The sequence below is a fragment of the Ovis aries genome, chromosome 11 (genome assembly GCF_016772045.2).
Source record: "Ovis aries strain OAR_USU_Benz2616 breed Rambouillet chromosome 11, ARS-UI_Ramb_v3.0, whole genome shotgun sequence".
Taxonomy (NCBI): Eukaryota; Metazoa; Chordata; class Mammalia; order Artiodactyla; family Bovidae; genus Ovis; species Ovis aries.
This window is the reverse complement of record NC_056064.1, coordinates 42,037,955-42,049,071: the sequence shown is the minus strand read 5'-3', so window position 1 is coordinate 42,049,071 and position 11,117 is coordinate 42,037,955. Positions and strand designations below refer to the sequence as shown.

The window sequence follows — 11,117 nt, the reverse complement described above, 5'->3', positions numbered from 1 at the left end:
TGCATCTTGTGGTGTGTGGGATCTTAGTTCCCAACCACAGATCAAACCTGCACCCACTGCGTTGGAAGCTTGTAGAGTCTTAACCGCTGGACCACCAGGAAGTTTGAGCACTCAGCTTTTGAAGTGGGCCCATCACTCAGAAGTGTGCCGTCGTCATACGCACAATGCCAGAGCTAAGACTCAGAGATTTTGCTCCAGAGAAGAGAGACAGGTTTAAAACAGGGAACTGACTGCATTTGCAAACTCAAGCTTAACTGTGCTCTCAAAAACTGGAGGTTGTGAGGAAAGGCTATTGGCAGGAGACCCGTAGCTTCATTGGAGACAGAGGCTAAACTGAACTGGCTAGAAATGGGAAACGATAAAGCAGGAAGGAGCTTTCTCTCTGGGGTCAGAACAAATCTCAAATACTGAACTTTGAAACTATCCCTTCAAAGAAGCCTGCATTTGATTGGATCAATTTGTGGAGTCATTTATTGCCCAGCACATTGTTGGCAGATCAGCCAACAACTAGTGCAGTTTTAACAGTTGGATGCGGTCAGGGAAAAAGACACAGAGAGATCCTTGCAAGTCACTGTCATGCTAGGGTGACTATGGGCTTAACTCAGGTCTGCACCCACCTAAGGAGCAACATCAGAGGCTCCACACTGTGTAGCAGGGTGGGCAGTGGGGAGCAGACAGACTCACTAAAATAATCCAGCCGCTCACTAAACAAGGAAACGTGTTTACCTGGACCAGAAACAAGGAATTGCTAAACTGGTTTCCAAGGTGGCTGCACTATTTTACATGAGGGTTCTAATTCCTCTACATCCTTGCCAACACTTGCTATTTTCTGACCTTTTTGATTATAGCCATCCTAGTGGAATGTGACATGACTTGAGTCAATTCTAGTTTGCATTTCCCTGATGACTAATGGTGTTGAGCAGCTTCATCAGAAGCCCTGGAAAAGTCACAAATATCTGAAAACCAGACCATACACTCCTACAAAACCAACTGAAAAAGAAGAATAAAGTTGAAGTAGTCACACTTAGCAATTTCAAAACTTACTACAAAGAAATAGTAATCAGCGAAGTGTAGTGCTGGCAGGAGGATAGACCTACAGATAAGTGGAATAGAATTCAGAGTCTAGAAAGAAACCTATGTGTCTGTGGCCAACAAATTTTTGACAAGGGTGCCAGGACCGTTCAGTGGGAAAAAAATAGTCTTTTCAACAAAGAGTGCTGGGACAACTGGATAGCCACATGTGAAAGAATGAGTTTGGAACCTTACCTTACATCATATATAAAAATCAATTCAAAGTGGATCAAAGATCTAAATATAAGAGCTAAAACTGTAAAACTCAAAGAAGAAAACAGCTTCATGACATGGGATTTGGCAATGATTTTTTTTGGCCATGATACTAAAAGTATAGGCAGCAGAAGGTAAATTGGACTTCATCAAAATTAAAAGCTTTTGGGAATTCCCTGGCTGTCCAGTGGTTAGGACTCAGAGCTTTCATTGAACCAAGCCCAGGTTCAATCCCTGGTTGGGGAACTAAGGTCCCACAGTGCTACAACTAAGCATTTGGGCACTATGACACAGCCAAAAACACTGTTTTAATTGTGCATCAGAAGACACTATTGGGACTTCCCTGGTGGTCCAGTGGCTAAGAGTCCATGCTTCCAATGCAGGAGGCCTGGGTTCAATCCCTGCTCAGGAAACTAGATCCCACAGGCTGCAAATAAAAGTTTGCATACTGCAACTAAAGATCTCACATGCTACAACTAAGACCCAGTCAGCCAAAAAAATAAGAACTTTTTAAAAAAGAAAAAAGAAGAAAGACACTGGAACAGAGTGAAAAGGCGACATACAGAATGGAAGAACATATTTGCAAACCATATGTCTGATAGGAGATTAATAGCCAAAATATATAAAGAACCCTTCAACAACAAAAACTTTCAAATGGGAACATGATGTGAATAGACATTTTTCCAAAGAAGATACACAGGTAGACAGCAAGCACACAAAAAGATGCTCAGTTGTTAGAGAAATGCAACTCAAACCCACGAAGAGATACCCATCGGCTTGGCTATTACAAAAACCAAAAACTCAGAAAACAGTAACTGTTGAGGGGATGTAGAAAAACTGGAACCCTTATACACTGCAGGTAGGCTCGTAAAATAGTGCAGCTGCTGTGAAAATAGTGCGGTGGTCCCTCAAAAAGGTAAATGTGTGAATTACCATATGATTTAGCACTTCACCTTCTGGGAATATTCTCAGAAGAATTAAAAGGGGGGATTCAGATCTTTGTACATCTGTGTTTATAGCAGCATTATTCATAATAGCCAAACAGTGAATGTCCATCAGTGAATGAGTGGATAAACAAAATACGGTGTATATATATATACACATATATATATGTATATATATATATATCGTATATTTCCTTCCTTAAATTCTGACACATGCTACCACATGGACAAAAACAGACATTATGTGAAGTGAAATAAGACAGACACAGAAGGACAAATATTGTATAATTCCCCTTATATTAGGCACCTAGAGTAGTCAAATTCATAAAGACAGCAAATAGGGTGATGGTTTTCAAAGGCTGTGGGAAGGAGCAGTGGGGAGTTATTGTTTGATGAGCACAGAGTTTTAGTTTAAGAAGATGAAAAGTTTTGGAGAGAGATGATGGTGATGGTTTCACAGCAATGGGAATGTACTTAATGACAGTGAAGCGGATAACTAAATACAGTTAAAATGGTAACTCTTATGTATATTTTACTACAATAAAAAGAAAAATGGATCAAAGACTTAAACGTAAAAGCCAAGGAAATATAAGGGTAAATCTTCATGACCTCAAATTTGACAATATATTCTTAGATATGACTCCAAAAGCATAAGCAACAAAAGAAAAGAATAAGTTGTTAAACTTCATCAGAGTCAAGTATTTTGGACTTTCCCGGTGGTCCAGTGGTTAAGAATCTACCTGCTAGTGCAGGGGACCGGGTTCAAGCCCTGGTCTGGGAAGACCACAGGGCAAGTAAGCCCGTGCAGCAACTACTTAAGCCCACATGCACGCCAGCCTGTGCCCCACAGAAAGAAGCCACCGTGATGAGAAGCCCATACACTGCAGCTAGAGAGTGGCCTGCGTGCAGCAATGCAGACCTAGCAGGTAAATAAATAAATACAGCTAAAAGGTGTGTGCTTCAAGGACACTATCAAGAAAATAAAAGGAGGTGTGGGGATCTGGGGTGGCGGGGAGGCTCAAGAGGGATATACGTATATTTATAGCTGATTCATGTTGTCCAGCAGAAGCTAACACAACATTGTAAAGCAATTATACTCCAGTTAAAAAACAAGTTTCTAAAAATGAAATTTTTAAAAATTTTAAAAAGATTTTTTTACTCCAAGTCAAAAAAAAGAAAATGGAAAAATACCCCATAACATAGGAGAAAAATCCTATTTGCAAATCATATATATCTGATATGTGGACTTGTATATAAAATATATAAAGAACTCTTACAACTTAATAATAAAAAGACAAGTGGTTCAGTCAAAAATGGATTAAAAATCTGATAAGACATTTCCCCAAGAAAGTACATAGATGGTCAGTAAACACATAAAAAGGTGTGATATCATTAGTCATTAGGAAAATGCAAAATCTCACTCAGATGGATGAATGAAGAGGGCAGGATAGCCAAAAGGTCAGATAATAAGAAGTGTTGACAAGGATGTAGAGAAACTGAAACCCTCATATACCAATGGTGGGAATGTAAAATGGTGAAGCCACATTGGAAACCAGTTTAGCAGTTCCAGTTACTATACAACCCAGCCATTCCACTCACTGGAACACAGTAAACACCTTGCATTCCATTTTTATGCAAGAAAAATGAAGATATATATCCACAGAAAAACTTGTACACTAGGATTCATAATAGCAATATACACAATAGTCAAAGAGCAGAAATAACCAGGTTTATCCACTGATGAATGGATAATCAAGTGAGTTTCATCCATATGATGAAACATCATTTGGCGATAAAAAGAATGAACTACATGGAAGAACATTGCAAACGTGTTAAATGAAAGAAGCCAGACTCAAACGATCACATATTATATGATTCCACTTACACAAAATATGCAGAATAGTTAAATCTATATACAGAGAAAGTAGATTTGTGGTTGCTTAGGGCTGGGGGGTGGAAGGTGGGAAGGGATTAGGGATTAATAGTTAAAGGACCTAGGGTTACTTCCATGATGATGAAAATGTTATAAAATTGACTGTTGGCATTCACACCTATGAATACACTAGAAACCACTTGCACACTTTAAGAGTTAAGCTATGATGGGAATTCCCTGGTGGTCCAGTGGTTAGGACTCAGTTCTTACACTGCTAAGGACCCTAGTTCAATCCCTGATCAGGGAACTAAGATCCTGAAAGCAGTATGGCCAAAAAGAAATAAGTAAATAAAAATTTTAAAAGCTCAGTTTTGAAAAGAGAGACTACAATATGGTGGGGCAGTTGAGGGTGAAGGGAGAGTGTCTGAGAGCCTGGGTGGAGAACACAGGGGGAGAGAGGGCTTCACGTGGGATAGAAGGTCACCGTCCTGAGCACAGCTTCTCAAGTCTTTCAGGATCAGCAGGGACAGCCGAGCTGTGGAGAGCACCTTACTCTAAGCTGCAAAACTACCTCTTGCCATAAGGATGGGAGAACTTTGTGTTTCCTGGGATAAAGCCAATAAACTAACACAGTTTACCAGGTAAAGTTATTTATCTAGAACATGTGTTAACAGGTTGTGTCTGTTGGGCTCTAGCTTTGAAAGGGAGTGATACTGATGAATCTGTTGGCAGGACGCAGACATAGAGAAGGGTCATGCAGACACAGGGAGGAGAGAGTAGGATGACCCGGGAAACTAGCACTAACATTTATGTACAACATGTGCGTGCGTGCTAAGTCACGTCAGTCATGTCCGACTCTTTGTGAGCCTGTGGACTGTAGCCCGCCAGCCTCCTCTGTTCATGGGATTCTCCTGGCAAGCATACTGGAGTGGGTTGCCATGACCTCCTTCAGGAGTTCTTCCTGACCCAGGGATCGAACCTGTGTCTCTTATGTCTCCAGCATTGTCAGGCAGGTTATTTACCACTAGCGCCACCTGCGAAGCCCAACATATATACATTACCATGTGTAAAACAGATAGCTAGTGGGAAGCTGCTGTATAGCAAAGGAAGCTCACCTGGGTGCTTAGTGATGAGTCGGTGAGGGGTGGATGGGGGAAAGGGAGGGAAGCTCAGCAGGGAGGGGTTATATGTATCCATATAGCTGATTCACTTTGTTGTACAGTAGAAACTAACATAACATTGTAAAGTAATTATACTCCAATTAAATATTTTTAAAGATAAAAATAAAAAGGTAATAAAGCGAAAAAAGAAAGTAAGCCCATACAAAATCAGGATGACAAGTTAATAAATCATAACTACAAAAAGAGGCGGGGGGGAGAATGAGATTCTTCTCTGTCTTTGTGGTCCCAGTAGTTCGCCTGTGATGCGCCACACGCTGCTTTAATGTTTATTCAATAACAAAAGGCTTTTCTTTCTCTACTACCTTTGTGGAGGGCAATTCTAGACTGGAAAAATGTTGCTTTTGGACAGTGCTCAAGTTTACACCTGCTCCAGGATGGGATGTGCCCACTGCCCGCTCAAGCTGATCTGAGACACTCTTTTCTGCACTTAGGTTTCTCTTCCTTCACCGACACGAGTCTGAGGACCACTCTGCATGCTAAGTCACTTCAGTCATGTCCGACTCTTTGCAATCCTATGGATCACTCTACTCTGGCTATAACTTCCCTCCACCTGCAGGCTTGGGCCACCTCCCAGCTCCGCGGCCCTTAGGCAACCTGTCCCTTTAAGAGCTCTCCCGACCCCGCCTCCAGCTCCACCCTCAGGCCCAGCGGCAGGACTTCCCCTTAAAGCCTGGGCTCCATCTTTCTGGCTAGCTGTGTACTGAGGCTCTTCCAGAGCCTTGAGGGGCCCTTGGGTGCCGGCAGAGGCTCAAGTGGGCTGTGACAGGTGCCTGTGGGACGTGGAACCACTGCTAGGGGCTCAGGGCTTGTAGGGGGGTGGGGGTTGGCGGGGAAGGGACACGATGCTGGGACAGGGTGGACCCTGGACAGAGCAGAGCCTCTCGGGAGTAGACCAGACCTGTCATCAGTTAAGGAACTGCTCTGAGCCAGGTGCTCTGCCATGCCCTCCGTGCTCCTTCTCAGGGGTATCATTATTTCCATTTTACAGGTGGGGCAAGGGTACGGGGCTCAAAGCAGCTGACTGAGTGCCCCAGGGCCAGACAGCTAACCAGGGGTAGAGCCAGGATCCAAACTCAGGTCAGTGTGACCCCAAAGCCTTGCCGTTGTCTCCTCCACATCACGCACCTGACAGGGGTCCAGGCTTCTTCCCCAACTTCCCTTTGAACTTGATTTTCCTGTGCTTGGGCAGAGTGAGGGGAGGAAATGGGTTTCCCCTCCTCCCTGCAGTACCAGTACTTGGAGGCCTTCCTCCTTCCAGGAGCTGCTTGGAGATGCTGCTGCTGCTGCTGACCCTGTTGCTGCTGCTGCCACTGGCCATGCTCCTGTGGCGGCCGCGGTCCCAGGATGCCAGGCAGTCCTGGCTTGTCCGCCTCCAGCACCGTGTGGCGTGGGGGGCCCTGCGCTGGGCAGCCGCCTGGCAGCAGAAGAGACTAGCGCAGAGCACGTTGCACGCGGGCCAGAGCCAGCAGCAGGCCCTGAGGCGGTGTCTGCGCAGAGCCCAGGGTCCCCACTGTCCCCTCAGAGGGAGCACAGGTGTGTTTCCCAGGGTCTGGGGAAGTGGCCCAAAGAGAAGGAAACCCCACAGGAGAGTCAGATTCCAGAACCCAAAGACCACCCTTTCCCCTTCTACCGCCAGCACAGAGAGAGGTCTGACCCAGAGAAACTACCGAGGCCGGATTGTTCAAGATGAATTTTGTCATCCTGGCCCCTGATAGCCTCTCTCCCCTCAGGCCTGTTCTGGATTCCTTTGCCGAGGGTCTCACCAGTCTGGTTTGAACCCTTGGGAAACTCTGTGGCTTCATGGGGATTTTATAATGTCTTTGGGGCTACAGATATAAGCACCTTCCGGAATCATCTCCCTCTGACCAAGGCCAGCCAGGCCCAGGAGGAAGAAAGTGGCGAGCAGCCCTTGCCCCCCACCTCAAACCGGTACCATGGTGAGGCCTCTCTGCAGGTAAACGGGGAAGGCTGGAACCCAACCCCATCAGAGGTCCCTAAGTGGAGCCAAAGCCTCCCATCAGGATGGGAAAAAAGCAAACAGCAACAACAGCAACAAAAACCTCAAAACAAAACTGGGGGGCTTCCGTGATGGTCCAGTGGTTAAGTCCCCGCTTTCAGTGCAGAGGGTGCGGGTTCGATCCCTGGTGACCAAAAAGAAAAAAAAAAAGAATATCTGGGGGCTCAGAGTCTGGCTCAGGCCCAGGGCCAACACTGTCTCTTGTCTTCCTCCAGGCCACCTTGCTGGGTCTGGCAGCCCTAAACAAGGCCTACCCGGAAGTGCTGGCTCCAGGAGGCACGGCTCGTGTAACTGCTTCCTCCCCTTGGCCCTATCCCCTCCCTTGGCCTTGGCATGCCCTGGGCCAGGTGAGCCCCCCTGGAGCCAAGGACCCAAGGATCCTTCTCCTGGAGGCACTGAGGTCCCCAGGGCTGCGGGCTCTGGAAGCTGGGACGGCAGCAGAGCTCCTAGATGTCTTCTTGGACCTGGAGGCCCATGGGGAAGAGCTGGCTGAGGCCATCGCTGCCGGGAACCCAGGAGCACCTCTCCCCAGACGGGCAGCCGAGCTGCGGGAGGCCCTGGAGCAGGGAACCCGAGGACTGGCCCTTCGGCTCTGGCCAAAACTGCAGGTGGTGGTGACTCTGGACGCAGGAGGCCAGGCTGAGGCTGTGGCTGCCCTGGGGGCCTTGTGGTGCCAAGGGCTCACCTTCTTCTCACCCGCTTACGCTGCTTCTGGAGGTCAGCAAGACTCAAGGGTGGTGAGGGGCACACAGCTAGCTGCCAAGTTGTCGTTGTTGAGTTGCTAAATTGTGTTCAACTTTTTGCGACCCCATGAACTGCAGCAAGCCCTATATAGTCATCTCATTGATTCCTCCCCAACACCAGCTCCATTTCACAGATGAAAAAACTGAGGCTCAGAGAGGTTAAGAGACTTACACAGATTTATACCACACCAGCATTTTCTCCAGGTCCATCACCTCCAGAACCACTGCCTCTTCCCAATTAGGGCCTTAGAAGCAGAGGGCTGAGCCTGGGGGAGCCGGGAAGGATGGAGTGGAGGGGCAGCAGGGGGATCAGATGCGCAGAGGGTTAGGGCCTGGGCGATTGCCTAGCATATGAAGAGGCTGCTTGCTCCCCACAGGGGTGTTGGGCCTGAGTCTGTGGCCAGAGCAGCCCCATGGCCTGTACCTTCTGCCCCCTGGAGCCCCCTTTATTGAGCTGCTCCCACTCAAGGAAGGAACTTGGGAAGAGGCTACCCCCGCTGTCCTGCTGGCTGAGGCCCAGAAGGGCAAGGAGTACGAGCTGGTGTTGACCAACCACGCCAGCCTCACTAGGTGAGCATCTGCCTGCCCTCATCTCCCCACTCTCGTTAAAGGCCATGCGCATGCTGTTGAAGTTAATGGGCCCTCGGTCCTGACCTCATCCCCACTCCCTCCCCATCAGGTGCCGGCTTGGTGATGTGGTACAGGTAGCAAGTGTCTACAATCAGTGTCCAGTTGTCAAATTCATCTGCAGGTAAGTCACCCCCCGGGTCACTGAGGGACCATGCTCGTGCCCTGGTTCCTCTGCCTCCTGCTTCCTTCTCCCCAGGCTGGGCCAGACCCTGAGTGTTCGAGGTGAAGTCACTGGTGAGGACGTGTTCTCTGAGGCTCTGAGCCGGGCCGTGGGGCAGTGGCCGGGGGCCAAGCTGTTGGACCATGGCTGGGTGGAGAGCAGGATTCTGGGTAAGCTTTTCCACTGGCTGACTATCCCTCACCCATACGCACCCCGCTGGGAGACCTCTAGGAAGGAGGAAAGACCCAGCCATTTCTGCTGCTCCTAACAAAAGTCCTTCTGAATATCTAACCCCGCTCCGTCCTGCTTCAGTCTCTACCCATTTCCTCTCCCTTGACCCCACTCCTTGCCAAGAAACTCCCCTCCTCTGTGAACCTTGGAGTAGGGGCAGTGGGCTTGGGCTTTCGAAGATGCCCCATTCACAAAACATGTGTCCGTAATAGGCGGTTTGTCCACAGATTCCTCTGAGGGCTCCGCTCCCCACTATGAGGTATTTGTGGCACTGAAGGGGCTGAGGAACTTGTCAGAGGAAAATCGAGACAAGGTAAACCGGAGACAGGGACAGGACACAACTGAATGTCCCCTTCACTCTGCACACTGCCCCGTGTGTCATGGGGAGGTGGGGGAGGGAGGAGAGCCTCCCTGGAGCTCTGGGAAGGGAGGGTTGAGCCCCACGGACACACATGTACACATGAAACTTCTAGCCACGCATACCCTGGGCACAGCTGTGCGCGCCTCACCCACATGCCACCCAGCCCCACATCAGCCTCACTTGAGCTGTTCTGTTCCCAGCTTGACCACTGCCTTCAGGAAACCTCCACTCGCTACAAGCACCTGCGGTTCCGGGGCAGCATGGGCCCCGCCCAAGTCCACCTAGTGGGGCAGGGGGCCTTCAGGGAACTGCGGGCAGCCCTCGCTGCCTGCCCCTCGGCCCCTTTCCCTCCTGAGATGCCCCGGGTCCTCAGGCACAGGTCCCTGGCCCAGTGCCTGCAGAGGAGGGTAGTGTCCTGAGCTGAGGCCTGCCCCTGGCCCCGTTCACCCCCATGGGCTGCCTTGCTCTTTCTTCTGGGGCCCCTCTGGATGTGGAGCCCTTGGCCAGGGTCTTCATGTGTCAGCTGACAGCTGCCCGCGAGAGCTGCTGCCCTTAGGGAGGCCCGACCTGGTCCATCAGTTCCGAGGAGTTGACTTCAAGGACAGAGCAGACACCAGCAGCTCCCCGCCTGGAGCCCCCAGCCCACCCTAGAGGACAGGGGAGTCCCAATCCATGCTGGCAATGCCTGTGTTTCTCAGCCTGTGCACCAGGCAGGCTGGAAGTGTTGGAAGTTCAGGCTCCCAGGAGTGACCCTCAGCTGGCACGGAGCAGGGGCTGGTGATCACAGACCTCAGCTTTGTCATCCCTCAGTAGAACAACTCTGAAGTGTATTCTGTAGCATCTCCCTCGGAGGGTCCCCACCAGTTGCCCGCAGTGGTAAACTTCTTGTTAACACAGTTCTTACTGGTTTTCTTCCTGTCTCTCCTGTCCCTCCTCCCACATGCTTTCTAGGGTCACCTGCCAAATAAACTTCTTACACCCAGAATCTTGGCTCGGGGTCTACTTTTGGGAAAACCAGGGACCCCATTCGCTCTGCTCCTGCTACAGCCTGGATTGCCCTCTCCGCTTCAGTTCTGGACACTAGGGCTTTCCCTGTAACTTCTGCTCCAAGCTGGAGTGAGCCCTGAGTGTGTGCCCTTGGAGACCTGGGGGACCCCTACCACAGCCTAGGTCAACCTAGGAGACACTGAGCACCCACTGACCTCTCCCCATCCCAAGCCTTCCCTAAGTGCAGAGGGGCTGGTCCTCAACTCCTCTTGCCCAGGCATAGCACAAGTCTCCCTTCCTGGCCCAAAACCCACAAATCACTTCCATGGGCAGGACCTATACTGCAAATCATAAAGAATCACAGCAGGAAGCAGCCCCAGAGACCATCTGGGTTGACTGTCCATCTTACCACAGGGGAAACGGGCTGGCCTTCAGTTTTAGCAGGCTCGTGAGTCTTGTCCAAACCTTGCAGCACGTCCTAAATAACGTGGTACCTAATCCCAATCAGCTGCCAAGCCTCAGATTCTTTGTTCGTTTGTTTGTTTGAATATTTATTTATTTATTTGTCTGGGCCGGGTATTAGTTACAGCATGTGGGGTCTAGTTCCCTGAGCAGGGACTGAACCCTGGGCCCCCTGCATTGGGAGCACAGTTTAGTCACTGGACCACCAGGAAAGTCCAAGCCTCAGATTCTGACTCTGAATTAC

At 49.3% G+C, this 11,117-nt stretch overlaps 1 protein-coding gene across 4 annotated transcripts; it reads left to right on the top strand.

The window, feature by feature from the left end:
* Positions 1-5,947: 5,947 nt before the first annotated feature.
* GHDC (GH3 domain containing) lies at positions 5,948-10,409 on the top strand. 4 transcript variants are annotated; one of them, XM_004012922.5, is made up of 10 exons: positions 5,948-6,048; positions 6,271-6,359; positions 6,541-6,815; positions 7,115-7,236; positions 7,515-8,016; positions 8,420-8,612; positions 8,722-8,793; positions 8,869-9,002; positions 9,291-9,376; positions 9,625-10,409. In XM_004012922.5, exons 3-10 carry the CDS (start codon positions 6,554-6,556, stop codon positions 9,841-9,843), a joined length of 1,590 nt encoding a protein of 529 aa, XP_004012971.2. In that variant the 5' UTR covers positions 5,948-6,048; positions 6,271-6,359; positions 6,541-6,553; the 3' UTR covers positions 9,844-10,409. The 4 variants fall into 4 exon arrangements, with proteins under 4 accessions (XP_004012971.2, XP_042111892.1, XP_060250883.1 ...); XM_042255958.1 differs by having other exon boundaries at positions 9,276-9,376; XM_060394900.1 differs by having other exon boundaries at positions 9,291-10,409.
* The last annotated feature ends 708 nt before the right edge of the window (positions 10,410-11,117 follow it).

Excerpts from the sequence above, each read along its gene's own strand:
- GHDC (XM_060394899.1), top strand. The coding sequence starts at position 6,554 with ATGCTGCTGCTGCTGCTGACCCTGTTGCTGCTGCTGCCACTGGCCATG. Across the intron at positions 6,816-7,114 it reads TCCCCTCAGAGGGAGCACAG|ATATAAGCACCTTCCGGAAT; the intron begins GTGTGTTTCCCA and ends TTGGGGCTACAG. Across the intron at positions 8,017-8,419 it reads CGCTTACGCTGCTTCTGGAG|GGGTGTTGGGCCTGAGTCTG; the intron begins GTCAGCAAGACT and ends TGCTCCCCACAG.